The sequence below is a fragment of the Diuraphis noxia genome, unplaced genomic scaffold (assembly GCF_037042655.1).
Source record: "Diuraphis noxia isolate RWA-SAM2 unplaced genomic scaffold, SU_Dnox_SAM2 contig0003, whole genome shotgun sequence".
Classification (NCBI taxonomy): Eukaryota; Metazoa; Arthropoda; class Insecta; order Hemiptera; family Aphididae; genus Diuraphis; species Diuraphis noxia.
In genome coordinates, this window is record NW_028301713.1 from 57,610,192 (window position 1) to 57,637,404 (window position 27,213).

Here is a 27,213-nt window from a genome sequence, read left to right on the forward strand (position 1 = left end):
ATGTAGGTAATATGTACTATAGTCTGAATTGTATAGTCTTGTGTATTATGTAGGACTGTAATTTTAAAAATACATTTACAAATTACAAGGGCGGGATAAACAGTAGCCGGCGGAATTAATATGTAAATAATATTAACAGTAGCCGGTGGAATTAATAGCCGGCGGAATCGATATGTAGATATTTTAAACAGTAGCCGGCGGAGTCAATAGTCGGCGGAATCGATATACGCCCGACATATTGAGTTCAATATGGGGAGTTTCGACTTTCGAGGTTAGGTATAAAAAATCTTGAAGTTTAGTACTTGGGTAGTTGGGTTACTGTTGGTATACTATCGATGGCATTCGGTTAAGTAAAGCTTACACAGTTAAACTACAATATTCGCATAGACTTCCGCAATCTGCTGATATAAATGGGGCCAGGGCCGGATTGGTTAGGCGAGCTGCCGAGGAAATATCGGTGGGCCGCTCAAAAAAAATGTCGATCGTAAGTGTTTGGGCAATTATTTCATAACACAAATTTGAATACATTTATTTAACTCTGTGCGCTACGTCAAATCTAGATGTAATAACAGGTAAACACTAAGTAAAATAATTTTATTTACTCTTATTATTTATGGTAAAAACAAATTGCGAATCTGATATACCTACGACCTGATAAAATAAAGAATTTACATATTTTGAATTTTCAAGAAAATATTATAAAAAATAATTTTTTTTGACAAATATAATACCACTGTCACTTATTCATTGCAATTATTTAAGAATGATTTATAATTATTAATTAATATCAATAATATATAGTGGTGTACATAGGATTTTTATTGGTGATGACTGATGACTGGCGGGTAGGGGAACTTGCAGAAAATAAAAGTACGACAGACATATAAGATTGACTTAAAATAATAAAGTGAAAGTGAACGTCTATATAATATATATCTTTGATATTTAATCACTTAAAAAATATGTCTATGTATTAATCTAAATTACGAGTATGAATATAATGTGATGGTAGGGTCTCAGCCACCTCCCCCCCTCCCCATCTGAGTAGGGACCTACATTAATTAATAGGTAGGTAAGTATTAGTAACATTTTATATTCGCCATACTGCTTTTTTTGTAATTCAGCACCACTGTATAAATAATATATAGGTACCTATACAAATTCTAACTTCCGTTGCTATACCTCTTGTAATAATTACGTCATAATATTACGTACCTATTGTTGGGGCCGACAGCCGCTAACTAACAACTATATACGAGATATAATGATGAACTTTATTACTTTAATTTTAAGTAATTGGTAAAAGTAATAATAATAAATTCAATCACCTACTACATAATATTATAGCTATCGTCTGACGTCTATTGTGTATTTGCATTTTTAGTGATAAAATGTATAATTACTATTTAATACAATAGGCAGTTAAGTGGACAGATATATTTAATTACTTATTGGTCGTGTAATACATATACATATATTTTAATAGGTATAAATATTTTATACTTATGTGGCCTACGAATACGACCAATTTAATTTATCTATTGACCTTTTAACTTTTTGAATCGACCTTTTGCAATCATTTTTTCTAGAACATTCTATCATTTACACTAGTTAGTTATATTTATAAACATCGTTGTATTTGTAACTCGTAAATTTACCTTAAGGGCATAATGGGGGCATATACTACTTATACCGACTGCAGAGATTTCAAATGTTGAGTCAAATGTGTTCATCCTACAATGTCAGGAATTCATATTTTGGTGGCTCTCAAATTATCTGCAAGGATACAGAAATACAATGTATTAAATTATTAAGTATTATAAGTTATAATTTTAATGTTTAATTATTTAAAATAATATAGGTACACTACCTTTAAATAAATCAATTATGCCAGACAAAGATTTAATAATAATTTTGCATAGAATACCAAAATGAAATGTTTTGGGTTCGTTTGAAATAAAATAACAATAACATATAAATCGCCATCATTATAATTGTACGTCTTTTTAAAAAATGTTAATCTAGTTTTACAGTTTTACTCTATTACAAATTACAATACTACTACAGACTGGCGAGTGGCGACTGCGATCTAGTACCTACCTAGGTAGGTACCTAACCTAACTTAACTAATAGCACATAATTTGTACTAATAGCAAACATCACTAATAGTAACCTTATAACTAATATAGCAACCATTTATAAATAAACAAAAATTTACATCGTAAATCTCAAAATATCTGTTTAAGCACCTCCATGGGTTGGGCCTATCACTTTTTAACTTGGCCTATCTTCTGCCCATAGGTATAGGTAATATGTCTCTGTACCGTAATCCGTCCAGCCGTTTAGGAATGCATAAAGGACAGACAGACAGAAATTCATCTATATATATATATATAAAGAAATTTGTCCTATGGAGGGATAAAGTAGAGCACAAACCTCAGGGCAGATCTGGTTGAAATTTTCAGGTTGGATTAAAATTATGATTTTACTGTGCTTTAAGAAAGGATTTATGGAAATTCAACCTCTAAAGGTGAAATTAGGTGGTTCTAACTATACAATATAGTGACTTCATCTATCAAACAATATCTAATATTAATTGTTATTCTACATTTAAAATAATCAACCCGGCCATCTGCCAGGCTGATTTGGGAATCTAAACCATCCAGGGCGTCATCCAAACGCATATAAAAAAATTCATTCAAATCGGTTCAGCCGTTTAGGAGTTCAGTGACATACTCACGTACAGTAGAATTATATATATAAAGATTACAATTATCAAGATAATAATAAAAAAAAAATGTTTGTAGTCCCGGCATTTACATACCTACTTACTTAATTATCTAAAATAATATTATTTAGACAACACGGTTTAAAAATATTGTATTTCTATGATAGCTAATAGTAACTAATAGTATGAGTAATAACTAATAGTAACTATATGACAAACATATAACCAACACTAACTGACCTATATTTAAAAGTTAAACAATTAATGAATGATTTTTTATTCTCAAAATGTCATTGTATTTAATAGAAGGAAAATTATAAAATATTATTCATTGTATTATAATATAGAGTGATTTTTATACCTACTTTTTTTAAATCTCAATACTACATAAATGTTATTACAGTTAAAATGTAATGTTATTAAATGTTCCAATTGTCTACACTAAAATATTAAGCAATTTATAATCTTGCCTTTTCATAAATACTTTTTAGTTGAAATAGTAGTATAATCTAAACACATAAATATATTTATAATATGTTTTTTACCTATCTTATTATGTTTCAATATTATTTTTCGTTACAGGTTTTTTTATAATTCATAAATAATTTTTCTATATTCTTAAAATAAGTTTTCTTCACATAAACTGTACAAATAGGTTAGAGTCATTGAGGAATATTATACAGGTATACATCAAAACCTCTTAATAAAGGAATTGCTTGGGACCAAACATTTTTCCATAATAGAGTTTTCCGTTATAGAAAGGTAGAAACTTCATACATTATTTACACCGGGATTCTTGACATTTTTCATTATAAGGAGGATTCCGTTTAATAGAATGTCCATTCTAGAGAGATTTTTTTACTCTATTATTATATGTTAATAATATCATTAAAAGTGCTTCTAATAAATATTATCAGCTTAGTAATAAAAACAACATAGTTTTATAAGTAAAAAAATAAAATATAATTAAAAAAAATAAAAACAAAAAACTAATACAAAATATCAAATACATATTAAATTTAATACAAATCAGTTCGATTATTTAATACAAAACTAACTTAAATACATAGTTTAATCATTTAATAACATAATTTGTATTGGTTTACCCTACATTCATACAGATTATGAATTCTTTAATTATTAAATCATAGTCAAACTATAGTCAAAAAACTTAATTTGAAACAATCTCTTGTCTCCTCATTACTGGTTCTTCTTCATTTGGAAATTTAACCATATAATGATCTTTATCCAATAATTTGTACTTGTCTTCTCTGAAGTGTGAAAAATCACACATGAATCTATCAATTCCATCAAAGTAGATTTGTAAAACAACAGGTGACACTGATTCCAGTCCTGATAAAGATGCCAGTGAATCATAATAATCTTTTGACCTATGACCCATCATGTGTAGTTCTTTAGGTCGCATTCCACTTGCTAGTCTTGACTCTACATCTAGGCGTGTATCCTCAATCATTTCTTCCTTACTTGGCAATTTCACTCGCCCTTCTAAAAACGTTTTGGCAAATTGTACCTGTAAATAAATCTCAGTTATATGTATACCCAAGTGTTTAACATATTACAACACATTTTATACATTTTTTATTTCCTTCGATAAGATTCACAATTATTAAAATTTAATGGCGTTTTTAGTTTTTTCTCATTATAGAATTACCTGTAAATCCATCATACAGAAACCAGCCGTGTTGGTTGGAATTCCAATAAAGTACATTGTAGGGTGCTCAATGTTCAGTATATGCTTAAAAAGTGGCTTAACGTGATTGTTCTCTACACGAATACCACATTCTGGGCTCAGGAATGGATACTTATAATTGTATCCTGCTCAAAATTAAATAAATTATATGAAAATAAAAATTTTAAAGTAAAATACTGTATATAAATTATTTTAAGACTTAAGTTGAGTGTAAGATTAGAAATAAAAATAAAATAACTAAAAATAATATCTTATTAGTTCTAGACCTTTGAAAGGTCATTCAAATGAAGAAAATCCAGTATAGAAACATGAACATTTTGATGATATATGCCTAAATAGGCCATACGATTTCTCTATAGCCATAGTAGGCCAATTTCTTTATATTTCTAAAACAAAATATTGAAAATAATTAAAGTTGATTTCAGTAGCTAACATTATTTATTTAACTTAAACAGCATTTATTTACCTGTGCAATATAAAATTGAATCAACTTGTTGATAAGATCCATCTTGGAAAACTATTCCATTTTCAACTACTTCTTTAATATCAACTTTTTGAACCATATTTGATGGAAATTTCATGTTTTTTACACGCTGGTTGTGGTGACTCAAGTAAACCTAAGATAAATATCATTTAAATTTTATTATTATTTGGAATGAAATAAGAAAAAAAAAGTTAAAATTAATTAATTGTTATTACTTTTTCTGCTACTTTTGCAATATCAAATGATATATCTAATCCTGAGGGACCACAACCAATCACCACAGTATTTTTGTCTTTAAATACCGAAGAATCTCTGTAATCATGACTATGAATTTTCATTCCACAAAATTTCTCTATTCCAGGAACATCGGGAATTGCTGGATTACTATAATTACTAAAACATCATAAAAATTAAAACAGTAAATAAAATCAAAAAAATCTTTATGTATAAATTACCCGATGCAAATAATAACTCCATCAAATTCAAATATTTCCACATTATTTTCTTGCAAGTCAATTACTGTTACACGCCAACGATCCCCCTCTAAAGGACTAATTTCCTTTACGTGATGATGGAACTATAATACAATTATTAAATAAGTTATAACTCACAATATATTTACAATATTATTTTAGTTTTGGTTTTATAAACATTCATTAATATTATTACCTTAATATGTTTTATTAAGTCAAAATGGGCTGCATAGTCTTCCAAGTATTTTAACATTTCATTGGCTGCCACGTACGATTTGTCTTCAGGACCTTTATGTGGAAAACCCGGAAGTTCCATAATTTCTTTAGGCAAATTAGTTCTAAAAATAAAGACCATCTTAGAAAAAAGATAAATATTTTTTATATATGCTATATACCTTAAACTTTTGTACATGCTTGAATGAACTGGTAAACCATATTTGTCTTTGCCTACTCTATCAGTGTAGACCCAAGTACCACCAACATTGTCAGTCTGTTCAAATGATACACATGAGAACATAGATCCTTCAGCTGTAAAGTGTTTAAGAGCTGCTAATCCAGCTGCACCACAGCCAATGATTGCCACTGATTTTTTATTTTCTTCCACTTTAAATTAAATTCAGCATAAAAGTTAATAACTTAGGTAGGAAATAAAATACACATTTTCTATAAATTGTATAGGCTATAATTACAATTTATATAATAATATAATAATTATTGTTGTTTAATGATTGTTAAAAAAAATATATATTCTATATTAGGTAAATAAAAAGATATTTGTTAGGTAATGTTGTATGTTAAAACAATTCATTTATGATCCAATACCTAACTATGAAAGATTCCAAAAAAGTTCACGGAATTTAACACAGATTTCTTGAGAAATCTAGATAAATCTATGTATCATCATATTTAAAAAATGGATTACCTTATATTGCTTTAGTACAATACATGTATTTATATATTTTTTTGTAATATTACAAGAAATATTTTAAAAAATAAATAATACCCTAAAACGTCAAAAACCTCAAAAAATATATAATTTAAATAAAATACAAATGCAACAAAAGTCAAACCTTAATTAGTATTATATAAATATATAACCAAGGATATAAAAATAATTAATAAATGAAAATTACTTACAAAGACGCATTGTTTTAAGTATGAACGATGATTTCAAGATAAAAATTGATATTCAAAACACAATTGTTCAGCAAGTGTAACAATATCTACTTTTAATCTCTTTAAGTCTTTTGCTTTTATAGAAAACTGTACAGTGTATACCCCACTTTTTAATTTTATCTATTAGCTATTATTATTTTAGTACTTCCATTTCATCAGATTATTTATTAACAATCACGTGATAAATTTCTTGACCATTGATCACCTGCTATTACAAGTACTCATATCTATATGATATAATATTACGTTTGTTTAAGCATCAGTAAACTAATTGATGAAAATGATTATCAACTCTGTAAATATTATTATGTAAAAAATAGTATTATTCATTAACATAATTAACAATACGTAATTCCTACTAGATAATTATGTTATAAAAATTTGATTTTATACGGTTACCCATTTAACATATTCTCATTGAAGAAATCTTAAAACAAATTTCTTTTGACATAGGTATCTAAATAAAATGTTACCTTCTGAGTAAATATCATTACATTTAATTGATTATTTGGATCATAATATCAAAAGAATTTATACAACCAATACTACAGTCTTATTTTTAACACAGTTCAATTGTCAATTTGCTAATAATTTAGATCCAAAAATAATTTAAATTACGGGCATTCATTTTAATTTTTGGACTACAATTTTAAAACTATTTAATGATTTCGATTTTCAAGATCCAAGTATTTGATGCATGTTATGCTAAATGTTAAAATATGGCATACAATTTTCTGTAGATAGGTAGGTACTAGGTACATGTGAAGTATTGAATCATTTCTTTTATACAATCTCAAAATAGCAACATTTTAAAAGTATTAAATTAAAAACAATAAATAGTCATCAAAATAACACTGAATGATTATTAAACAAAGTTGATACGCAATTATAATGACATACATACATAGTATGTGTGTCACAATCTTCTAAAATATGGTATAATGTGCACTAATTAGTAATATATAAATAAGAAATATTTTTATAATTGATTAAAATAGAATTTGTACCATGAAAACTTTTTACACTATTTTATTCTAAAGGTATAATTTAATATACCTAATAAAAACAAAATAATTAAAAAAAATTAGATATTTCACTATAACAATTTAGATTAAGTTTGTGAAATGTAGTAACTTGTGTAATGTGTAAGTTATTTTATAAATTAACTAATCATTTTATTTAAAACAGAGAATATCAAGTAAGCTTAACTAAAATAAAACATTGTTAAAATAATAACATATTTTACATTTGAAACTTTATACTTATTGAACATTGAATGAATAAATAAATTATTACAATTATTTAATTTTTAATGGAACTAAATTTATTCAATTTTTAAAGCTTTTAACAACTGTTAAAAGTTTATTTTATTTTTAAACATGATTATTTAGAAAATATTACAATATTTATAGGTGTAAAATAGGCAATAATTATGGTAGAAATGAGAAAAACTAAGAATGAATTATGAATGAAAGTATGGTAGGAAATCTCACATAATGGCTTTACATTTACATTATTGTTAAAAGTTATTAGTAATAAAATAACTAATTACTTTTTGATTTTTAAAACCAATGCTATTATAGATTAGGTACTTAAAATATAATTATGTAGTCATTTAATTGTTTTGATTTGAATGGTTATAAATTAATTGAACTTTATTTGTTCACTAAAAGTATTATATTGCATAGTATTTTTTTTTTTAAATCAGTTTTGGTAATTGATAAACTATACAAAGAAAATTTAGTTAAATAATTATTTAATTGTTAAATATCCAAAACATTGTACTAAAGTTTATAAAATAATGATTTTTTTTTCAATTTACAATGGAAAATCATTTTAATGAACTCAATTGGACATTGGACTTTATAATCATGATTTATCGACAGTAAACCAGGTCACTCTACAGCTATAGCCAGAATAATATTATAGATCAAGAAAAATTGTTCTATATTATTCTATACAATCAAATTATTATTATGTCGGAAATTATGTCAAAACAAGCTAAAAATATATAAACTACAAATCCATATAAAGTTAGTAAATAAGTAAATAAATATAACCATATTATACTTTATAATAGCATGAAAATCTTTCAAATTATATAACCAATTTTAACAAAAGATTTTGTATTTCAAATGTACAGATGTAAAGATTAATATTCAATTATTGTAAACTAGTAAATTTATAATTTTTTAATTAAAAGTAACATCAGATTAAACATTTTTGCTTGGTTTACATTGTAATAAATCAATCTCATAAAAAATAACCTACATTTTTAACTACATAATATATGTGTTTAACAACCAGTATAGGTATATTTCACCCGTTCCTGGTTTTTTGAACAGAAAAAAAAAGGTATATTTAAATACCTACATAAGGTGCAATACAATTTAAGATTCATATTTTAATTTAAATTATTAACAAAAAATGTTTTACGAATTATATTAGGGTAACCTAACCTAACCTGTGTTAGTAATTAATATTTTTTGACTATTTGCCAAATGTTTAATATATTTCAATGCTTTTATATTCATAGACACAGCAGAGATTAACAATATGAAAATTATACTTTAACTGATAATTAATAGGAATTTTACTTAAATAGGTGTTAATAAAATTGACTAAATAAATAAGAACCAGTTTGCATATTATATTGAATTAAATTTATTCCATTTCATTTTTTTTCAATTAAGACACAAATCATCATTCATAGTTACACACAAAGAATAATAACGATATTTGATCTACAATTTTAATAGGTTTTTAATTAAAAATTAATAATATTTTTGTTATAAAAAACATATAAACATTATTTTTACATTAGGTATAAAAATAAAATACTTTAGTAATAGAGAATAGCTTAATCTCAGTTTAAGCTGATCCAGTTGGGAAATTAAAGGTTAAGTAGTCCCAGTTATAATAATTTCTTTGTGTTTGAAAGTAAAACACCCAACCAATAATTAACACAGACCAGAAAATAAAGCCAATACTGGATCTTAAAACATAACGTCTAAATTGAGGCTGTTCTTCAAATGGTTCAGCTAGGAAAGCATCATTGTAATGCCATACAAAATTAACCAACCAGAAAATCGGTAATAAGAAAAATCCTGCAATATAATAAATACGACAGATATTCAGCTTTTCATCCATTTTCATAGTTGTTCTCCAATTAAGAGGTGGTCTATGTACAGCTTGATTTTCATCATGCACATTATGAGTTTGTAGATTTTGTCGAACTCTTACTTCTGGTTCGGGATACTGACTTTCAGTTGCATTTGCTTGAGAAGTTGTAGGGTTTGATGACACATCTAAAATTAAATTGTGAAGTGATTAATTAAAATTACAATATGTGGAATTATAAACAATACAAAGCAATTAATTCAATTTGATAACTCAATAGACATTTTTAACAATTTGATTCCACAGAATAAATAACACATTGATTTTTTTTAAATCAAGTTAGTTAGCAATTTAAAGGGATGTTAAACTGACTTTTGTTATCTCTATGTTAAAAGTGCGTAACATATCAAATTTAACGTTCAGCAGATAACTTTTAGCTACATTAGTTTAAAAATTAAATTGAATTGACTTATAAAATGTAAAGAAAAGATAATTAGTATTTTAAAATTGTAAATTGTTTGTAAATCTTAAAATACTCATAACTCGCTTTAAAATTGAAATATAATAAAAAGCCTATGCCATTTCCTAGTTAATAATCTTAATTTTAAAATTGTATAAGAAACCAATTCATTCTAACTTTTAAACAAACAGAGCTAAACATGATCAGCTGAGCATGAAATTTGCTTGAAACGCAACTGAAAGACGGAGAATACAGGTGTCAGTGAAACATCCCCTTAAACATAAAATCTCCCAAGTATGTTAAATAATTCTATAAGGGTATCCAAAAGATATAATTTTCATCTTAAATTTCAAGTTTAATTATTTATTAGGAGTACAATATATTCAACGTGTTGTCTTTGTCCAGTGGAAGATTTTAGGGTTTAATAGTCAGTAAATCCATAAGAGGGGCTTCCAAGAAAATGTATCAGTAAAATATGTTTCCAAATATATTGTTTTTATTAACCTAACAAGTAACAATGTTAAGTGATGGTGATTTTCAATATAAATTGTATTAATGTTTTTGTGGTGAAAATTTAAAAAAGTTAACTACAGTTTAGGTTGGCCTCTGTATAGTGTATAGGTACATATTAGAAGATTTACCAACTAAACAATTGTTAAATCCACCGTTGTCAATACATGCCTTACTATATATTTTACTTATAGTCAGTTATGAACATTTTAAAATAAACAAATAGATCATTATAACAATTAGTTATTTACCATAACCTTATTAAAATAAGTCTAGTCTAGAATAAATATCTAAAAAAAAAAATTATTCTTACCCATTATCAATGATGTAGTTACAAAATATATTAATTCATATAATATAGAGAGTATTGACTAGTTGTAAAAATTTATTTTATTCGAGACTATTTTTATTTAATCAAATTAGAATTAAACTACACCAAAATGTTATATTATCATATTATCAACATAAGTACAAAAACCTTATCTATTTGATTTGATTTTTTAATGTTTTTATCACGGTTTAAAATATAATACAAAGTAGGTATATCCTGAAACCGTGGTTTTTATAATTGTTTGCTTAATACTTAATTAGCCATGGCCGTATATATATATACATATAAATTTATAAATATATTTAGTGTCTTAGTGATGTTGAGTCATAGAGAAAATTCTATGTGTCGAGTACTTAAATTGTGGAGAAAGTTTTTTGAAGATCTGTTTTAAATCGTAGTATTAGGTTTATAATCTCTGTCAAGTGTCGAGTTCCTGGTATAATAATAAATTAACTGTACTCGTAATTTACGGAGTAAAAAGACATGCCTAAATAGTAAATCATCGAAAATTGAATTTTGGCGAATTAAATAAAATATATATAATTCTTTTAATAGAAATAAATAAATGCAATCCGTATGCAATATTTTTCTTTACACTTTTTTGAATCACAAAGCACAATAGTTTGCATCTAACTGTGAAATTTGGTTTTGCATATTTTTGCGTATTTTTTACAAATTCGAAATGTATTGAAAATAAAAGCTAACGATACAAATAAACGTATAAAATATTATTTTGTCAAGTAAAAATATTAAAAATAATTTTGATGGCATTAATTAAAGATAAGATGAATAATCTATTGGGGTAAACATTATGTTGTGTCTACTCACGATTTAAAATATATCTTAAATCGTGAGTCTACTTAAAATTTTAAAAATAATATATTAAGTTGTTCGGAAAATTTCCTAAAATTGTTTTTTCAGTAAGTATTTGAATAATTAAATAATTATAATTTGTAAATTTTATATAAATTAAAAAAAAAATCTTTGCTATTTTTATGATCTGTACTGAATATTACCTGGCATATTTTGATGCTTTTTAGTGCATAAAAATTCGTGCTTTAGAAATAAACAATCTATACAGTAAATATAATATTATGCACAATTCCACAATGCCACAATAAGAATATGTGGTAAAAGTAATTACATCATAGACATGAAATGTTGAATGAAATCACCCATCGGCGAATTTTTTTGTTTTATTCAATCTGTTTCAAATGAGAACTATAAGAATGAAAAAAAAATATATATTAAATGGCAGATTTGACGGATTGTAGAGGCCTCCCAGTGGAGGTATTACGACATGAATAAGATTTTCTTAGGCTAGGTTATTATTGTACAAATATTCATTTAGGCTAGCAGGTCGCGACACCACTGTCTTTTTAATCTTTTAGTTGGGTTACCTGGGATAGAAAAAAATGATAGGTCAGAGATTAAGGGATTTGTATGGTGGGCTAGGCGGCTATTGAAACGTTTATAATGTGTTTTCGTTATTTTAGAGACATAAGGAATTTTGTGGTCGGAGTGGAGGGTGTGATTAGAGACAAAGATTGGCGTTTTAAGAATTGTACGTAGAGTTTTTGATTGGAATCTTTGGATGCGGTTGATGTTGGAGATTTTGGCAACGCCCCATAGTTGGATCCCATAAGTCCAAATGGGCCTGAGTAGGAGCTTATTAGAGAGTTTCATATGATTAGATGTTAGAACGCCGACCCTTGGCTATTTAAATTTTTTAAATTTAGTTAATTATCTTAAATAACATTTATTTATATAATATAATATTAGATAATATTACATAATACAATATAATATGGTTCTACACGCCTCATATTGGCATGATTAATATCCGAATTTCCGTAACCTACCTACACCACTGCAGTATGTACTATGTGGGGATCTTAAGTCTTTAGACATATTTATTGAAATTTCAATTCGTAAAGAATTTAGAAATGTTACTTATAAAAAGTAATTTCCATTACATTTTCGCTATTTTGAAATAATTCTAATGAAATTATGATGGGTATAACGTTGTATTATAATAATATACCTATTATATTCATATAATTATCCATTCTGTGATATATCATCTAGAATCACAGTCCTTAGACTTTGGACCACATGGACGGATAGGCCCACCGGGCATTTCCCGGTGTGCCCCTTTCGTATTTTGGTAATGGGACCCTTCAATATCATATATTATTAAATTTTTTTTCATGTGGGGGCCACTTTTTAAAATTTTCCGGTAGCCCGAAAATGACCTAACTGCCCATGTTGGGCCGGTTCTAACAATGTCTGGTATCCGGTTAAGTGTTCGTTAACTTTAACCGGGCATTGTAAGAACGGCACTTAGAGTCTAAACTCTAAGTGCCTTTCTTCTTAACTTTAGACATTGGCGTAATTCCATTAAATTTCAGCAGGCCCAAAATTTTTATCAGTCCAATTATCGTAAATCGTAATGACAAATTAAATCATATTACTCATATTTAAAGATAATTGAATTGCTTGCGTGTACAATAGGTATCTTTTTATATTTGATGACAATATAATAACATAAACAAATATCAAAGTCTGTAGGTACCTATATTTTAAATACTATACCTATATGCTGTATCTATAGTCTATACTCTATACTATGATACATTATAATTTATGATATAATATTTATATGAAATTAATTAAAGTGATAACAACATTTTTAAGTAAGTTTAAAAAAAATTCAACAAATCAATGAAATATAGTTGATAAATGATAATTGATATTGTATTAATTTTAATAGGTATAAAGTTCAGCAATCCCCCCTCCCCTAATTACACCACTGAGATAAGACCACCATGACACGATTTTAGAAATAAGAAATATCATAAATTGTGCTTTGGACCGGTAGTCCATACTCCATAGTGCCATACCGGCGTCGGCTAGTATAGAATATTAGAATATAAATATATTTTTTTATGGATTTTGGATTATAATAATATTGTTCTTACCTATTATTCCATGAAATAGTATTATCAAAATTGAATACAAATCCATATCAAAATAAAAACATATGTTTATCAGGAACCAGAATTTTGGTACCATTGCATTGTTTTGTTTATAAACAATTTGTTCATAGTTTCATACTTACTTCATTATTATTTATTAGTCAATACTTCGATACTTATTACTTATAAGTTTCATTTACGTAATACGTATTCGATATTATAATTTATAAATTCATCATTTTTATTTATAATAATTAATAAATATTGGATGGTTCAGTATTTGGTATTTCGATGTTCCGTCATTTTAATTAATTGATACTCAAGATTTCAAAGTTACAAATTAATATTATTTGATTATTAGTTATTCAATCTGGGGAACAGGATCCTGAATTTTTTTGAGGATAATAATTTTAGAACTGCTATTGAATGTTCTTAAAAAAAAAACGCTTTTTCGTGAAAAAATATTAAATAGAACAATAGGTAATTGTAGTTTTTGTATTATCATTGATGATATTTTAGAGTCAATTGTATATTATTAAATTAAATATTTGTTTATGTTTTTTATACTAAACAATCTTAATGACTACTTTGTTTGTCAATATTTCAAATATATTTTAAACTAAATACAATGTAGTTAATTAACAAATATATTATTTATTTTTTAGATTTAAGATCTCGAAATTATGTCGAAGCGAGTAACAAATGATCGCCCTGATTATTCAGATCCTACTGATGATAGTGATGGTAGTGATTTTGATGAGGTGAAGAAAAAAACTATAATGGTTGGTAGCGATTATCAAGCTCAAATTCCAGATGGATTGTCCAAGTATGGAGATGATCCACCATATCAAAATGTTGACAAACTCCTCTGGGATCCATATAATTCAACTGATGCAGTTATTGCTGACTATCTTCATCATATTTATCAGATTTCCCACGGTATAAGTATATTACCAAAAGGTAAGCATGTACGAGATGATGAAAATGCTTTATTTTTACTTTTGCAATGTGGGTTTAATACTGAAGAAGCAATACGTCGAGTTTCATTAAATGATCAAATGTTTGGTCGGAGAGCAATGATGGTGTGGTCAGAAGAAGAATGCAAAAATTTTGAAAATGGTATTCGTTGCTTTAATAAAAACTTCTATCTGATTCAACAGCACAGAGTGACTACAAGAACAGTTGGTGAACTTGTTCATTTTTATTATTTATGGAAAAAAACAGAAAGGCATGATGTATTTGCTAGTAAAGAGCGACTGGAAAAGAAAAAATATGCTCTTCAACCAGGTATTACATTTTATGAAGACGGAGAAAACTCTGTACTTAATCAAAAGACAAATCAAGTTGGAAATTGTTTAATTTATTGTGATCCAAAACGGCTTCAACGCATGGAAACATCAGGTGTACATGTGACTCTTGTAGATAACTAAAGGGTTTGTTAATAATTAGTTTAATGTTAATAAATTTAAGTATAAATAAGACGTTCCTCTAACTATTTACTGTAATTTCAATTATTTATTAGCTTATTTATGGTGAAGATGTACTACATTTTTATCAAGTATTATTAATATTATAATTTCCAAATTAATGTGTAATATTTAATGTTAACATGTTAACATTTTACTTAGAATAGCGTTTATAAGACACTTAACACTTAAGTAGGTAGCTCATTGAATGTAATATTATGTAAAAAAAAAATAAAATACCTAACAGGGTAAATCCATCATAATTGAAAACCATAATTTATTTTCTGATACATTAATTAGTGCAAATATTATCATAAATTAATAAATTGCGGTTTAAATATTTTCCACTGAATCAAAGCAAATGTAAACTATGTTCATTCTGTTACATGATTATTCACTAATCTGTTTAGTTAGTATTAAAATATAATAACTAATAAAGAAACTATTTATACAGTAGATATTTACCGAATAACTTCATGGACATTCTAATATGCCAGTTTTATTGTGTAAACAGTACTATTATAATTATTAGTTTTTTTTAATTAAGATTAATATCTAAAAATGATTATAATATATTATTTATTTATTGCTTTAGATGTAGGTACCTGTATCTAACTTATGTATTATGTATTTATTTAATTTTTTTATAAATAATAAAACTTAACTGGAGAGTTAATTTAATTTATATTTAATTTATATTAATTCTTAAAAATACACTTCAGACTTAATGGTGTCTAAATATGTTTTTTTTATTTTATGCTTTCATATTTAAATAAATTTTTTGTTAGTGGAGCGTTTTACAATTCTAAACATAATTATTATGTTTAAGCTTAAATTATAATTTTTGTACCAATAGATTCTATAGATTCTTTTATTAATATTAGATACATTATATAGTGATTATTAACTGTAAAAGTATAGTTTGCAGGTAGTATGATTAAAATAATAAAATATACTATTTACATTATTTATTGTAAAATGTCTGCATTTTGTGATTAAATAACAAATTGTTAGTATTATATTTTTGGTCACAATAGAAATTAATTTATACAGGAACTAACATTTTTTGCTAAATAGTACTAGGTCCTTAACCTATGTTGACTGATATTGTTTTTGCAAAATATTAACATAATTTAATTCAATATTATGCTTTGGCCTATGTGCTTTCTGGATTCTTATTTTTATTTCTTAATTCTTTAGTTTTTACCTATGTTAATTTTTTCTATTATACTGTCTTATGTATATTTTTTTTACTATGAATTTAATTTAATTTTTACATATTGTTAATTAAATAACAACATTAATTTGTAAAACAAAGTGTACATGTACAATTTTGTCTTCTATTTATTTTATGAACCATTTTATTACACAATGCATATTTTTATTTTTATTTATTTTTAATATAGGTTTGATTTAAGCTGATGTTAATCCATTTAAAGTTTATAATTTTTGTTTAATAGATTTTATCATAATGATTAATGATATTTTATTTTTTAAATTATTTTTATCAACATTCAACATTTATTGATATTATAAATCTCTATAATTTATTTCCATTGAACCACTTTTTTAAAAGTATTTTAAATTAAATCTTATAGCATAATACTTTAACTTATTTTTGCTAATTTAGTTTTATTTAAAATGATACATACGAGTGTGTAATAACGCAAAAATAAAAGAAAAGAAATAAAAATAAATAAAAATAAAACTCTAGAATGAGTAATAATTTGACTAAAATAATTAAGTTAATATAACTATTATATAACCAAGGCTCCTGCCAATAGTTATATATTACTAGATATAAATATTAAGATTGCGCTATTACCTTCCTCCTAATCGTCGGAGGGTTCTCGAGGTCGTGATTCGAGAACGATCAAGTACACCGTAGTAATAAAATGTTAATTATTAAATTATAAAAATTTAATAAATACAATATAATATATGAAATTATATAAATATATGAATATAGATGCGCATGCACCTTACCTTATTCGCAGCTGTCTTTGATATGCAGTTGACGTAATAAAATAAATAAAGGTTTTTTATTAAACACTCAGATTAAAGAAAAACAACACTGTTAAATTTCGATTTTAAAAAAGAAACGGTCCAGCTGTCGCTCGCAATGTCTGGTGTTGAAAAGTTTTTAGGTGCTCCTGCACTCTTGAGGTTGTTTTAGTTTTGGGTGGTGCTCATGCACTCGAGAGTGGTGCTCATGCACTGTAGAGTGGTGCTCATGCACTGTAGAGTGGTGCTCATGCACTGTAGAGTGGTGCTCATGCACTGATGGAAGGAGACGACGTGGTCCAGCCAGCCAGGGTTGTAGGTGGCTCCCCCAAAGGCCTCTGCGTTTCCAAAGACTTAGCATTGTCTTTGGCAACAGAGATCCTCATTGGACCATCCCCTGCTCTGGTGGCACATGAAATAGCTCACACGTGTTGTGCCAGATAGTCACAACTACGTATAAGTTCCCATGTGATTAAATAATACAACTCGTTCCTTTCATCAGTGGACAATGGTGTTTTTTTTGTTGGATTTTAATTGTTATCTGCGTGCGACAACTTGACTGTTATTTATTTTATTGAATATTTAAACAACATACAATCATGATGTGTGAGCATATCATTACAAGTGTAAATACTTATTTAACTCAAAATTACTGACAATGTCAATGATTCCCTAGGCTTTAAATTTATATTTCATAAAGTAACTCATATTAAAGCATTCAAAATCTAAAAAGTTTACTGGTTTATGAATTTTGAATATCTAATAAGATATACTCTGTTGTAACAGTTGGTTTGTATTTGGTTTACTATATCAGTTATGGGTACTTTTCATTTAAAATTTTGGGATTGTCATATTATTTCTAGTTGATTTAAACACTGAATCATAAAGGTCTAGTCAAATAGAAAGTCGCCTGGCTGCCTTGTCCGCTGCGGACTGTGTACTCTATTTAAATGCATCATTCTGGTTAAACAGACCTAATATAGTTTGCCGTGGACAAACTGGTTGTTGTATTTTTTCACTAATCAAACAAACTCAAGTAGTCAAGTCTATAATTATTCCTGTTCTGTATGTCTTTGTGGATGCTTGATGCTTGTAATATAGAATAATGTAGAAGATATAATGATTTACTTAAAAAATTCATTGAATTACAAAAATATGTAGATAAATTATCTAATTATCTAAGATAATGCAAAACATCTCACGATCATGATTTCCATTAGTTATGTGATAAAATTTTTAGGTCTGGCGTCATTAAGTTTTTCAAAATAAAAACTTCCTAATATATCAAATCTTCTAAAGGTTTCCGATATTCTAATTCAGTGAAACAATTTACAATTAAAATTCATTTTATTAGACTTTAAAGTATTCATTTTAAAAGGATGCCTGCAAAAAGTAAAGAATGTGTTATGTGTATATGAGATGTCTATTAAAGCTTTTTTATATTACAACACAGTTGAAGATCAAATTATTGGACTCTATAACACTGGTTCCATCACAACGCTAGCTAAGTCAGTAATGGTAATTGTGATTCATGGTTTACATGATACTTGGAAGCAGCTTATTTGTTACTTTTTTGTTGAATCTAATTATTCTGGTTATGATTTTAAAAGCATAATACTTAAAAGTAATTGCACTCACAAATTGTCCAATATTTATTTTACTTTTAAAGTAATGGTTTGGGATCTAAATCTAATTAAAAAAAAATTGCTGATAAACAAAGTATTTTATCAGAAACCTCTTATTTTAATGTATCAAGAAAGGAGGATTATTTTTATGTTCAATCCTACTCATTTACTTTAAGCAATAACTTTTTAAACTATACTCTTGAATGTGATGATACAATTTTAGAAAAGTTCAATTCGGTAGATGAGACTCGTAATATTCTTTTAGTACGAATATATAAGGCAACGGACATTAATTAATTAACATCCTAATTCAAATTCATTTCAAAAAATGAAGTTTAAATATACTTCCCAAGTATTAGCAATACTGTTGCTTCTATAATGGAGACATGACGTATGTTGACTGGTGACTTATCAGGTGAAGCTATTCAGACAATTGATTTGATTTTATCAATTTCATTGATAATCTTTTTGTCATATTCAATTCTTGACCAAGTTTAACTGAATTAAGTATTGACAAGGAACAATCTAGATAAATATTCGACGTATGAAAATGCATCCGGCGTATTGTTGACGAAGAGAAAGTTGACCACTCCGACCTGCTGTTGGTGTCAGACAGCGGCGAAAGCAGGGGGGATGTAACCCCCCCCCAGAAATATCAGGAACAAAAAATAAATTATATTACCTACAAATTATTACTAATGAATAATAATTAATTTATATATTATATATACAAATACCTAGTGTAATACAGTAAGAATAGTATGATATTTATGATTATTTTAAATATTTTCAAAACATTTAACAGCACTAACGGATACGCTAAATCCACAAATTGTTTATTTTACTGAAAAACAAGTGATAGTTGCAAAAATGATATTTCAGCTGAGTTCAGGACCGGTCCAATGTGTGATCTACCAATAAATGGCTGGTCGCTGGTCCAATGTGTAATTAACTTGCTATAATTTTGCTTGTTATGTTCATACTGCAAAAGTATTTTTTAAATCTGATAACAAATCATCAAATATTTTAGTTTGTATCGGATGACACGACTACCACCATTCTTCTTTAAGTTGGCCGTCTAATAATAGTGGAGATGTACCATTTACTTTTAATTTTTATATTATACTTGGACTTGACTAACTTCCACAACAACTCTATTGTTTGAGTATGAGCTCTAGTATTTGGATCCACAAAATTTTCAGGATGATATCCATGGTCCTTCAGAGAACTAATATGCTCGCCACTGATCGCTGTAAATCGTTGTATCAATTTCTACCTCTCTTTCTATTATTGGTATAAAGCGTATGTCGATCCCTTTTTTCTACGATGAAAAATCGACGTGCAGTTTTGTTGTCTTTATTACAAGTTGTAATTTACAACACAAACCAAATACCGTGCACGGTCCCTGTGTTCTATTTCCATAACTTCGTTGTTGGTTGTTTTCTACCAGAGTTTCATTTTCATAATTTGAAGTCTCGTCACTATCTTGTGGTCGTGGGTCGTAATCACCACGTCGTAAGCGACCGCGATTATATTTTCGTTAAAATATAGGTATCTGTTATCGGTAGATCACACGTAGTACCTACAACGGTATTTCGCAGATAGCACATTGGATCGGTCCCGATATTTCACCCACATACTATTAGTAAGTTACTAATTACCATATTCTAGAGAAATAATCATAATTTCATTATATACAAATAATAAAATATGTCACATGAATCAGTTTGATTCATTGATTTTTTTTTTAATGATATGCAACACGGCGCGTTGTATAAGCAATAGTGGTACATTTACGCATACAATATTAAATATTGTACAACTGTTGCCTATACAATGTGCCGTATTAACACTATTATTATAAAAACCTATACCTTGTTCCAAATAAGAGCGCACCGGGCGGCTACAGGCAAAACCGGTTCTGTTACGTAAATTTGGTGCGCTCTTATTTGGAACAAGGTATAGTGTCGTACACGATATTATAATGGATTTTGTCTACATGGTACTCATAATCATAAACCATCCACATAATCTAAAGACTGTTAAACGATATTATATACATATAATACAATCAATATTTTCACGACTGAATGTCATTGTCACTATGCTTCACGTTGTCCGGTGACAAAATTCAACGGTTGTTCACGGTACACCACACATGGGAAGTAGTTTACTCATTTTTTTGTTCGATTAAATATCAACCCAGGCAGTGACGGTGGGCACAATTAATATATATTTATAAATTATAATTATGATTCTCCCATAACTTAAAATAATATTGTTAATTAATGAAATCACTACAACGAGTATTTCGATGATCAAACCTATCTTTACCTATCAAATTAATGAAACGTTAAATTCCTTGAAATGTCAATCATGTTTGTCCTGTACACATGTCGAGTACAAACAACATCATTATTTCGAGTAAATAAAACTAAGTAGGTATTTGTTATTTTGTTACATTTTTTATTTGTACAAACTTAACGCATTCAGACCTAATTTGTACATCACATAAATAGAATATAAATAAAATTCAATTAATAATATAAATACTTCAGGTGAAAATATATCAAATAATGCAAATAGAAGGTTTATTAATATATTTTAAAATATAATGACGGTGTAAAATTTAGAAATTAAATACAAACTATTAAAAAAAATGATTAAATGATTAAATTTAAAAATTGTTAATTGTTTGTATACCTTAAAATACTCATAACTCACTTTAAAATTAAAATATAGTAAAAAGCCTACGAGATGCCCTCAATAATAATATTACCTTTAATTTTTGTAAGAGGTCAATTTACTCTAAATTTTAAACTAACGGAGCTAAACGTGATCTGCTGAGCGTAAAATTTGCCACGTTACGCGTTTGTAAGACGAAGACAACATAGTATGCGGGTGTAGCGTCCTCTTAATACATTTGTGTCGAAAAAAAATATTGCCGTCATCCGCATATATTGTAATTTTTCCAGGGGTGGGTGTAAGTTTAGATGAGTCATTTATTGTGATTAGAAATAATTTTACACTTATGAGAGAGCCTTGGGCTATTCCGTTATTCAGGTTATATAAGGATGAATGTTGTCCATCGCTCACGAGTATCATTGTAGCCACCTGTTTTATACTATGCAAGCCGAAACTCGCAGGTGTCTGGTGTACTTTATACGTCATTTATTACCCACTACAACTGCGATGGGTATGAATGATATTATAGACGTCATGGTACTAAATAATAGTATGTACAGATTGCCGATTGGAGTTTAAGTATTGTTTTTATTTTTCTAATGTGAAATTGTCAAAGTTCGACAGAAGTGATCGAAGCGTGGAACGGAGGAATGACACTAATTGCAGCAGACGCAACTGGTAACTACGCTGAAATAATAGGAGGTATATTAATATGTTATTATTAATCAGTAGACAGTAATCCTATAATACCTAATCATCTTCTATAATTTGATATCATATTATTATATATGCGGTTCCATGTTGTCTATTTATACACACGAAAAGTATGTGTTTTCCCGCTGAAAGAACGTATTAAATAATCGGCAACGTTACTCGTATTTAATAATTAGGTACTGTCTGATATTGAATTATCGCAAATGGTTTTCTCACGATAGCCATTGATAGCACAATTTTATGAATTCGTGAGGATTAAAGTTTATAGGTTCGCTATGTTATCAAGATTCAAGGAAATTCTTATAGACGTCCAACATGTAAGATATTTTAGAAACATTAATTTTAAGTAAAGTGGTATCTGCTTAATAACATACTGTGTTCCGTATTAAATTTGTGGGTAAGTAGTACATTATTATTTAGCATGTTTTTATTTTCAGTAACAAGTACCTAGTTTTCTTAATATTTTTTATTAGTTTGTTATGTAGGTATTTTTAAATTTGTACATGTTACTTTAAAGTTAAAATAGGTAACGTTAGTTCAAAACTAGAGTTCAAATCTTGAAGGTGTTACAATTATGTAATACTCACATCACGCGACATTACACATTAAAAATATTAAATTTTACCTATTCATATTTTTAGAAGCTGCAAGCTTCTACAAAAACTTTCACAATCCTCATCTAACAAACTTTAATTCACTCATTAAAAACTTGTTTACACAAACTACTTGGAAACCCCAGGTTAAATCTAAAGAGAAACTGGTGCTGTGACTTGTTAGAAAATTAAAAAAATTATAAAAATAAATATGCAAACTCATATATATATATATGAGTACAAAAGTAACTAAAAAATTCCCAGTTGAAGTCACTAATGGGTCTTCTTATTCAAAATTTGTATTTTAATTTTATTTTGTCATCAGTCATCACATTTATTTATTGTGCTAAAAATACAGAATGTCTTTCTCATCATCAAATTAAAAAAAAAAAAAACTATTAATGACATTACTCGCCTAGATACTTACTACTTTTTTTTAAAAGTCAACATTTTATTTTTAGTAATTTTTTTATTTTTTTATAAGGGGAATATTGTTGAACAAAATATTCCACATCTTAATTATCTGCAAATATGTCTAGTATTTTTTCTATCAATTTCATAAGCTAAGTTTCTTGATATTTATACTTGATGATATTTAATTTTCTAAAACATTGTTATACCTTACTGCTTCTTATCCAATTTTTTAATCTTTGTATTTTAAACCATGTTCACATGTAGCTAAACTCCCAGGGATAGGTAATGGAGTTTAATAAAATACTAATATAAATATATAATACTACTGAAATTAAAGATAAAAAAAATTGAACTGATCATAAATTCTTAAAAATTTAATTTAATTTGAAACTATGTATCTAGGTGTTTTAAATTATAAAGACTTTGGATTTGGAGTGATTCTTAGCATTACTGTAGTTGCAGAATTGGGCAATTTTGTTAAAAATACTAAATTTTAAATAATTACACATTATTATCTTAAATTTTTCAGAACACATATATTATGATTAGATTAGTATTTCTGTGTTTATTATTAGTAATTTTAAAATAGTTATCTAATATTTTAGTAAATTATATTTTTTCCAAAGTTAAATTTTATAAACACCATTGCTTAAATGAATCATCATAATATTTTGTTTATATAATATATACAATCAATGGTTATATTAATCACATTTTGGTGGAAAATGTAATTTCACTAGCTTGGAAAACTATAGGTTTTAAATGAATAAGTGACAATGATGTAGCAGTGGTAGAGGTCAAACAAAATATTTTTCTAGAGCCTACTTTAATATTTCACCCATCTTTCTGTACCAATAATCTGATAGAGGTATTCACTGTAATATTTGTAAGTTGTAACTATCTGTTGTAGTTATTACTAAAATAGGTAATATTCTGGATAGTATAGTTAATACTAAATTATCACCTATTGTCCATTACTACCCATTGTCACTTAAAAAATTTGTGGCAACTGCCTATCAATATATTACTCCCTTCGTCACGTCACTGGACATAATTAACATTCTCATAATTCAGCATTCAAATAATCTTGTTTTGATGAAAAATAAATATAGATAAACATATTTTTAAATTTAATTTTAGCTACGTAATGAAGTAGGACAAGTCAGTATGTTATTTCATTCACCAATATATCTATAACCATATTATTACAGTTTTGTTAGTTGTAGTTTTTATTGTTTTTAGTGCTAATCCAATTTTTATATTATTACATGAGTGATATATTATAATTATACATTTATACTTGTTGGTAGTTGAATATTTAGATGTAAAGCACAATGGAAATACAAAAATGATGTAGATACACTAAAGATGCACTTAATTTATATTTAAGTTGTGGTAAAAGGTATACAACTTCCCTTAAACTTTTTGAATAATTTCATTCATAATATGTACAATAACAATATTATAAAATTAGTTTTTTTTAAAATAAAATATGCATTTGTATGGGAATAATCTTCAAAAAATATTGTAATACCTATTCAAAAATATAGGTACATAACCTTTTTTATTAAATTCAAATTTTGTTCTAACAGAATTTTTTTTTTAAATCTAGCTATTAATGTTAACAATAAATCCATAGTATGATCCAAAATATACATGGTTATGAGGTACTTGAAGGTTTTTATTTTTAAATTAGATACTTACCTAATGTTCTAACGGACTCAAAGGTATTTATTTAAAAAAATCCTAAGGCTTTTATGTACTTATGTTACACAGGTTAAGCAAAACCACTATTGATATGTCTGATAATAATTTAACACCTACCACTGGTGTAGACGAGCAAGAACCAGAACTACAGACATGGATACGGTCTGATTGTGGTATAAAAGATGTATGGGCTCATAATTTAGAAGAAGAATTTGCGTCGATACGAAAGTTACTTCCAAAATATTGTTATGTAGCTATGGACACAGAATTTCCTGGAGTTGTAGCCCGACCAATCGGCGATTTCAAAACAGCTGCTGATTATCTATATCAGTTGTTGCGATGTAATGTTGATCTTTTGAGGATCATTCAATTGGGGCTTTCATTTTTTGATGAAGATGGTCAGACGCCCACTGGTCAATATACGACATGGCAGTTCAATTTTAAATTTAATTTGTCAGAAGACATGTACGCCCAAGACAGTATAGAATTATTGACGAATTCCAGGTAACTGATAAATTTCTTTTAATGTAGCAGTCGGTCAGTCGTTGTATATCTTAAAATTAATTTTTGTTTCATAGAATCCAATTTAAAAATCATGAAGAGAATGGAATCGAACCAATAGTTTTTGCTGAATTTATAATAACATCTGGCTTAGTATTGATGGATAATCTAAAATGGATGACATTCCACAGTAGTTTTGATTTTGGTTACTTAGTTAAAGTGTTGACTGATGAAAAACTTCCTCAGGAAGAGTCAGAGTTTTTTGAAATGTTTTCTCTTTACTTTCCATGTGTGTATGACATTAAGTACCTGATGAAGAGCTGCAAAAACTTAAAGGGTGGTCTGCAAGAAGTGGCTGATCAGCTTGAATTAAAGCGCATTGGACCTCAACACCAGGCTGGTAGTGATTCTTTATTAACGGGCATGGCTTTTTTCAAAATTAGAGATATGTATTTTGAGGGAATGATAGACAGTAAAAAATACTGTGGTCATCTATATGGGTTGGGAATCACCACTTTGAATAATGGTCAATTTCGTTATGATGGCGAAGTGCCATTTAATTTGTAAAAAAAAAAATTATGTCAAAAAAATTAGATAGATATTTGTTTTGTTCCTTTGGTCATAGATTTTTTTTATGACCATCTATTAATAATGATACCAATATTGTAAGTTTCAATTTGAAATATCCAAAGAAAATGTTTAATTTGCAATTTATTTTGTATAATCCTTGTTCACCAACTTTAAATTAAGTTTAAGAAATTATAGTAATATCTTTAGTCCAAAATAATTATGATAAGAAAAAAATTACAAATAAAAATGGTGAATTTAATACTGTACTTGTTTTTATAAGTACCTACTTAGAAAATTGAGAATATGTCCAGTAAAATAAAATAATAATAATAATAATAATTTAATAAAATCCGGTATTCTCAACAGTCAACATCTTAGTGTTATAGTTTATTAATAATTTTTATTTATAGTCATTTCGGGTTCATAAATGTTTAAAAGTTTTGGATTTCCGTTAAGTATTTAAACAGTAAGTAATATATGTTTTAAAGTTAATGTAGATGGTGATTAGATGTTATGCTGTAATTGGTCATACTTATAATGATATAGTTTATGCATCTAAAATAAATCATAAAATTATTGTGTATCAAACATATTATTGTATAATAATATAAATATCTATATGTATAATTTTTTATTACAAGAAAAATGAGTACCTGTGTATAAAATAACAAATGCCAAAATAATACTCTAAAACTATTTTTAGTTAAGAAAAAACTGTAAATTATGTAGCTACGCTATGATTTAAAGAAAATTAATATTATATTAAATCTATAATATAAACTCATCTAAAGTCATATATTTTATTTATATTATATAGGTACATGTATAAATTTTATATAAATTGAATCTAAGACTACCGAATATATTAAAATATTATAAGCATTATATTGTATTATATCTGATGAACAGTAAATTATACAATGTGACATTTAATTATTTATAATAAATAATAATACAATATCT

At 26.9% G+C, this 27,213-nt stretch overlaps 4 protein-coding genes across 8 annotated transcripts; 2 read left to right on the top strand and 2 right to left on the bottom strand.

The window, feature by feature from the left end:
• Window positions 1-3,667: 3,667 nt before the first annotated feature.
• Window positions 3,668-6,687, bottom strand: LOC107166302 (senecionine N-oxygenase-like). Its single transcript, XM_015514933.2, has 8 exons — window positions 6,534-6,687; window positions 5,792-5,999; window positions 5,593-5,734; window positions 5,379-5,500; window positions 5,139-5,316; window positions 4,906-5,056; window positions 4,401-4,564; window positions 3,668-4,259 (listed from the first exon to the last, which is right to left on the bottom strand). Exons 1-8 carry the CDS (start codon window positions 6,541-6,543, stop codon window positions 3,900-3,902), a joined length of 1,335 nt encoding a protein of 444 aa, XP_015370419.1. The 5' UTR covers window positions 6,544-6,687; the 3' UTR covers window positions 3,668-3,899.
• A 2,531-nt stretch (window positions 6,688-9,218) lies between these two features.
• On the bottom strand, window positions 9,219-11,136 carry pen-2 (presenilin enhancer, gamma-secretase subunit). The gene is made up of 2 exons (XM_015510145.2): window positions 10,976-11,136; window positions 9,219-9,880 (listed from the first exon to the last, which is right to left on the bottom strand). The coding sequence occupies exons 1-2, from the start codon at window positions 10,977-10,979 to the stop codon at window positions 9,444-9,446; spliced, it is 441 nt and encodes a 146-aa protein (XP_015365631.1). The 5' UTR covers window positions 10,980-11,136; the 3' UTR covers window positions 9,219-9,443.
• A 2,987-nt stretch (window positions 11,137-14,123) lies between these two features.
• On the top strand, window positions 14,124-16,865 carry LOC107162074 (mesoderm induction early response protein 1-like). The gene is made up of 2 exons (XM_015508826.2): window positions 14,124-14,451; window positions 14,637-16,865. The coding sequence occupies exon 2, from the start codon at window positions 14,655-14,657 to the stop codon at window positions 15,399-15,401; it is 747 nt and encodes a 248-aa protein (XP_015364312.1). The 5' UTR covers window positions 14,124-14,451; window positions 14,637-14,654; the 3' UTR covers window positions 15,402-16,865.
• A 3,825-nt stretch (window positions 16,866-20,690) lies between these two features.
• Pop2 (CCR4-NOT transcription complex subunit Pop2) lies at window positions 20,691-26,511 on the top strand. Of its 5 annotated transcripts, none has more exons than XM_089224024.1 (3): window positions 20,691-20,711; window positions 25,249-25,683; window positions 25,758-26,511. In XM_089224024.1, exons 2-3 carry the CDS (start codon window positions 25,271-25,273, stop codon window positions 26,245-26,247), a joined length of 903 nt encoding a protein of 300 aa, XP_089080150.1. In that variant the 5' UTR covers window positions 20,691-20,711; window positions 25,249-25,270; the 3' UTR covers window positions 26,248-26,511. The 5 variants fall into 5 exon arrangements, with proteins under 5 accessions (XP_089080150.1, XP_015372409.1, XP_015372265.1 ...); XM_015516923.2 differs by lacking the exon at window positions 20,691-20,711 and adding an exon at window positions 22,322-22,453; XM_015516779.2 differs by lacking the exon at window positions 20,691-20,711 and adding an exon at window positions 22,635-22,782.
• Window positions 26,512-27,213: the final 702 nt, after the last annotated feature.

Excerpts from the sequence above, each read along its gene's own strand:
- LOC107166302 (XM_015514933.2), bottom strand. Across the intron at positions 5,735-5,791 it reads AGCATGTACAAAAGTTTAAG|AACTAATTTGCCTAAAGAAA; the intron begins GTATATAGCATA and ends CTTTATTTTTAG. Across the intron at positions 4,565-4,905 it reads TTCAATTTTATATTGCACAG|GATACAATTATAAGTATCCA; the intron begins GTAAATAAATGC and ends AATTTTGAGCAG.
- LOC107162074 (XM_015508826.2), top strand. The coding sequence starts at position 14,655 with ATGTCGAAGCGAGTAACAAATGATCGCCCTGATTATTCAGATCCTACT.
- Pop2 (XM_015516703.2), top strand. Across the intron at positions 25,684-25,757 it reads GAATTATTGACGAATTCCAG|AATCCAATTTAAAAATCATG; the intron begins GTAACTGATAAA and ends TTTGTTTCATAG.